This window comes from Acomys russatus, chromosome 5 (genome assembly GCF_903995435.1).
Source record: "Acomys russatus chromosome 5, mAcoRus1.1, whole genome shotgun sequence".
Taxonomy (NCBI): Eukaryota; Metazoa; Chordata; class Mammalia; order Rodentia; family Muridae; genus Acomys; species Acomys russatus.
Window position 1 is genome coordinate 7,858,982 of NC_067141.1, and position 6,000 is coordinate 7,864,981.

The 6,000-nt window shown below is 51.9% G+C and overlaps 1 protein-coding gene across 1 annotated transcript; it reads left to right on the forward strand.

Moving 5' to 3' along the window:
* The first annotated feature begins 417 nt into the window (after positions 1-417).
* Znf48 (zinc finger protein 48) lies at positions 418-2,762 on the forward strand. Its single transcript, XM_051145306.1, has one exon. It carries the CDS (start codon positions 418-420, stop codon positions 2,215-2,217), a length of 1,800 nt encoding a protein of 599 aa, XP_051001263.1. The 3' UTR covers positions 2,218-2,762.
* Positions 2,763-6,000: the final 3,238 nt, after the last annotated feature.

The window sequence follows — 6,000 nt, forward strand, 5'->3', positions numbered from 1 at the left end:
GGCTGAGAAAGGGGTTTGTTTGTTTTGAGACAAATTCCTACTATGTAGCCTCCTTGGATGGCCTTGAAGTCAGAACCATTGCCTCTGCCTCCCCAGTGCTATGATTAAAGGCATGTGCCACCATGCCTGGCAGGACTGAAAGTTCAAGGCCAGCCTGGGCAAGTTATGGAAACCCCTGTCTCAGCTGGGCATGCAGCACAGTAGCCCTTACAATTACCGAGAGACAGGTAATTAGTGCTCCCTAAATTCAGTAGAGATCGCGCACCATTAAAGAAGTCTTACTGGGAAGTCATTGGAGGTTGCCGCTAGGGTAGAGGCCCTGGGTTCCTCTCCCGTAGCACCAAAAGAAAAGATGGGGTTGAGCCAACGGTGAGATTTATAATTCTGTTTTCTTTCCTCAGCTCTAAGCGTGAGACTATGGAGGCTTCTCCAGTGGAAGAGTTTGAGCATACTCCTCAGGACAGGGATGGCTCAGAGTTCAAGCAAGAAGAACAGTTAGCCCCAGGCCATGAAGTGCAAAGCCCTTCTCTCAAACTTGAAGACTTCCACAGCTGGGATGACTTCTGGGCCCGCAGAGAAGGGCTTGGAAAGCGTCAGCCTCAAGACCCAGTCCCCCGGGTGCTGGGAGAACCCCGCTGGGGACAGGGTAGCCACGACAGAGCTGCCGTGTGCGGTGAGTGTGGCAAAAGCTTCAGGCAAATGTCAGACTTGGTGAAACACCAGAGGACACACACGGGGGAGAAGCCCTACAAATGTGGGGTCTGTGGCAAGGGCTTCGGGGATAGCTCAGCCCGAATTAAACACCAACGAACTCACACAGGGGAGAAGCCCTTTCGGGTCCGGCCAGCAGCCCCAGGTCCTCCCAAGACGCCTCGATCTCGGGTTCCTGCTGGTGAACGCCCCACTATCTGCGGCGAATGTGGTAAGAGCTTCCGGCAAAGCTCTGACCTGGTAAAACATCAGCGGACACACACGGGGGAGAAGCCCTACAAGTGTGGCATCTGTGGCAAGGGCTTTGGTGACAGTTCTGCCCGAATAAAGCACCAGCGGACACACAGAGGGGAGCAGTTCCCCCGGCCGGTGGTTCCCCCCCGACGGCAGCCGTCTCAGGCACTTCCCACAGCTACACACAGACCCAAGGCCCAGGACAAGCCATATATCTGCACTGACTGTGGCAAAAGGTTCGTGCTGAGCTGCAGCCTGCTGAGCCACCAGCGCAGTCACCTAGGACCCAAACCCTTTGCTTGTGATGTGTGTGGAAAGGAGTTTGCCCGGGGTTCTGACCTGGTGAAGCATCTGCGGGTGCACACAGGTGAGAAGCCATACCTGTGCCCCGAGTGTGGGAAGGGCTTTGCTGACAGCTCTGCCCGGGTGAAGCACCTCCGCACCCACAGCGGCCAGAGGCCTCATGCCTGCCCAGAATGTAACCGTACATTTAGCCTCAGCTCCACCCTCCTCCGTCACCGCCTTACCCATGTGGAGCCCCAGGACTTGAGTTTCTCAGCCTACCCTGTAGCCTCCCTCCTTCCCAGCCCACCTCCAGCACCTCTGGGCACTAGCCCCTCACTGACGCCCCGCAGCCCTTCACATTCCAGTGACGGGCCCTTTGGCCTGCCTGGCTTAGAATCAGAGCCCGGGGGCCCCCAGGCTGGGGAGCCACCCCCACCGCTGGCAGGCGACAAGCCTCACAAGTGTCCTGAGTGTGGCAAAGGCTTCCGCCGAAGCTCTGATCTGGTAAAACACCATCGTGTGCACACAGGGGAGAAACCCTACCTCTGTCCCGAGTGTGGCAAGGGTTTCGCTGATAGCTCTGCCCGAGTCAAGCACCTCCGCACCCACCAGGGCGAACGCACCAGACCACCACCACCACCACCACCACCACCATCACCACCATCCACCCTCCTGCGGCCACATAACCCTCCTGGTCTTGGACCCATAGTCCCTCAGTCTCGAGTGGGGGGCCAGCCCTCTGGACCCAGCCAGCTCCATGTGTGTGGCTTCTGTGGGAAAGAATTCCCCCGGAGCTCAGATCTAGTCAAACACAGGCGTACACATACTGGGGAGAAGCCGTACAAATGTGCAGAGTGTGGCAAGGGCTTTGGTGACAGCTCTGCGCGTATCAAGCACCAGCGTGGGCATCTGGTCTTAAGGCCCTTTGGGGTCGGGGATGGCCGGTCAAGGCCCCTCCAGGAAGAGTCACCAACTGGAATGGAGTGATGGGGAGGCTAGAGGCCCAGGGTACTACAGGGAGGGTATCTGCTGTTGAGGGCAGAGAGGAACCTGGGAAACAGTGGGAGGGATGAGGAGGATAAACATAGATAGACACAGATTAGAGACCAGAACCTTCATGCTCAGGGAACTGTCTTGTTAGGTGCTGGCATCTTGCCAGTGTGAGCTGTATCCCAGCTTCTAGAACACTGCCTAGCAGAGTAGGCCCTCAGTAGTTGTAAAATTGATAAGCTGGACTCAGTTCTACAACCCTGCTGCCTTTTGTTAACTCACCCTGCAGCTGCACACAGTTGTGGACAACCTTTAAGTCCAACACTCAGGAGGCAAAGGCAGGCAGATCTCTTGAGCCCATGGCCAGACTGATCTACAGAGAGTTCTAGGTCAGCCAGGACTACATGGTGAAACAAAAAATAAAACCAAACCAAAACAAAAAACTTGATCCTCCCAACTTTAGGCTTTGAGGACAGAGTGTTTGAATTTAAGGTATCAAAATAAGGCAGGGGCATCTTGACCACCCTGAGGGGGAGTATTGCTGTGGTAGAGGTGGGTCTACTGGACATGATTTATCCAAGAAGGGCACATGAGGAAAGAGCTTCAATCTATGAGCGCCTGATGGCCCTTCCCACCCTGACACTGGAACGCTGGTGAAGTGAGCAAAGCTAGCGGGACACTCAGAGCTTCCGGTCTGTATACAAAGCCTAGGTCATTGTGGATGGACATCTGTGAAGACCAGCTTGCTATGCAAGGGCAGGGCCAGTGCAGGCCAGAGAAGCTTGAAGTCTCCACAGCTAAGTGTCTGTCTCCTTACTAATAAATTGTCCCTTGTCTGAGGTTTGAGTCTGTGTGTGTATGTGTGTGCATGAGTAAACACAACCCCCAGCAATGACTGGAGTTGGTGTAGCAGCACTGCCATAGGCAAAGTACTGAGCCATGGTTCTTAATAGGTCCCTTAAATAAAAGAGGTTGTCTTAGAAAACTTAGCTACTTTCATTGGAGGAAGGTATCATCATTCATGCCTGTTGTAGTTCTAGAATTTAGGAGAATGAGGCAGGAGGATTGCTTGGATCTGGGACAGGCTGGGCTATAAAGAACCAGAGCCAAGGAAACACTAAGTCTTCAGGTCTGCCAACTGATGCCTTAGGCCACGACCTGGTTGCCCATAGGAGCCTAGCTACAAACAGGACCCTTGGAAAAAAATGTGAGGTACCAAGGAGTAAGGGCCAGTGGTCAGTGAGGCTGACAGAATGTTGCCAACCTGCCTGGTACAGGTTCAGAGAGTCGTCGGGATGGTAATTCATCAACAAGGGAATGTGGGAAGACCTGCTTCCCCAGGCTTTAAAAATCCTGTTATCTGGCCGGGTGTGGTGGAGCATGCCTTTAATCCCAGCACCTGAGAGGCAGTGGCAGGTAGATCTTTGTGAGTTCCAGGCCAGTCTGGTCTACAAAGTGAGTCCAGGACAGCCAAGGCTACACAGAGAAACCCTGTCTCGAAAAACAAATCCCGTTACTTCCCCAGCACCAGAGCTTCCTCGGGAGCAGAAAGCAGGTGCCTATCTTGTTCTAAGTGGCAAAAGTCAGGGGACAGAGCTAACCTAATTGGCCAGTGGCGGGAATCATTAGTTCCATTCATCTTACTTGGCAAGTTCCTGCCAGACCTGGTAACTCAGCTAATTGTTCAGGAATAATCAGAGAGGTTCTCTCAAGATCTCAGCCATCTGACTGGCTTTCTGAGAAGTCCATTGCTTCAGACCCTTGTGCATACCCGAAACCTTGTAGCTTTGCAATCTGCCCAGGGTTGGAAGAGGCTTGCTTATCCCAGTGCATGAGCACCTGCTTGGCCGTGAGGTGGGCCCTTTGAGGGGCTCTCTGAAGATTCTTGCTGATGCTTTGTCCCAATACACTTTGTATGTTTCTGTCAGGCCATTGAGAACCTTGTTATTGCTTCATCTCTCTCTGTGAAGCGTAACTCCTGGACTGGACAGATGGCTCAGTGGTGGAGAGGACCCGATTCTGTTTCCAGCACCCACATAGTGGCTTACAAACCAGCCCTAGCTCCGGTTTCAGGGATCTGATGCCCTTTTCTGAACGCTGCTGCGCTAGGCATGCGCAGGGTGCTCATACAGAGATACAAGCAAACATTTGCACCCATAACATTTTGAAACAGGTGTGGGGTGTGAACCTCTGTTAATCCCAAAGATTTGAGGAGAAAGACCATCAACCCAAATCACAGCCAAATGAAAGCAAACAACTAAAACAAGCTTTTTAATTCGTGTACACAGGCTGCCTTCCCCCCAAGGGAGGGTTCAAGAGGTCGATATTGGATGTGAGGAAGACAAGGCCTTTACAGCTCATGGGTCAGGGACTTGCAAATGGGGGATTTGGCAGACAAATTAGGTGGGCTTACAGCAGCAGAGACATAAGCATAGGAAGTCATAATGACCTGAAACAAAGACATGATTGTAAGATGGTCTTACAAGGTAGTCGGAGGTGCTCATGGAACCTTCTGAAACAAAGGTAGGGTTGCAAGATAGTTATAAACAATGTTTTGAAACACACACATCATTGCCATTCCTGGGACATGAAGTACAGAACCATTTGTAGTTAAGGTTACTGGTGGAGCATAGCCCAATCCTTGAGAAACGGGTTTAATCATAAACAGGAACGAAGCTAGCCCGCCTTTACTGTAAGAAGGCTTTCAAGCCTAACATAGAGGCAGGCTGCTGCTTCAGGAGGCACAACAACCTTTTTTCAAACAAAGACAGGCTTGCAAGATGGTGATAAACAGCCGTTTGAAACAAAGGTGCGGCTCATGGTTCCTGGAACAGGTGGGACAGCACCATTTGTTAAGGTTACAGGTGGGGCATGGCCCACTCCCTGAGACACGAATTTCCTCAGAAACAGAAATGAGTCTAGTTTTGTCTTGAAGGTGGCACTCAAGCCTGAGATGGAGGCAGGCTGGCTTATCTTAGCCTTCCCCTTAGGCCTTCCACTTGCATTGCCTTTTCTCCGCTCTCTTCCTCCACTGAGAATTCAGTGGAGACAGAACTGAAGTTTAGAGATTTGCAGAGGACTGATCCAAAACAGCTGGAATAAGCAGCCTCCTGCGTCCTGCCTTGTGGACTTTTAAGTTGTAATGAAGATTCTGGGGTGGAAGCATATCATATTCATGGTGTAAGATGCCTCCCTACCCCCACCCTCCCCACCCTCCCCACCCCCACCAGTGATGGATCGAACCTTTTTACCTTATTTCTTTCCACATTACCTTGAAATGCCCACAAACAGGGAGGGGAAGGAGTCAAACCACAGTGCAAATGACGTGAGGCAGAGGTCTGGGAGAAGGCAGACCTTCCTTGGCACACAGGTTCGGTTCCCAGCACCCACGTGGTAGCTCACAACCATCTGTGCCCCCAGCTCCAGGAGATTTGATGCCTTCTCCTGACCTCTGGAGGCTCCTGCAGGAACGTGGTACGCATGCATGTCGTCATGCATGCACAAATACACATTAAAAAAAAAAACCCAAAACCTTTAAGGAGCTGGAGAGCTGTCTCCCCTGTCACGAGTGCTTGCTGCTCTTTCAGAGGAACAGGGTTTAGTTCCCAGCACCCATGTGCATCCCTCACAACTACCCATAACTCCACCTCAGGAGATCAGATGCCTTCTTTTGGCCTGGTGAGGCACCTGCAAGCATGTGTGCATACAACACAGACATATATATTTTTAAACAATAACCTTTTGAAAAAGCATGTAACTGCAAAGGAGCATTCTGACCAT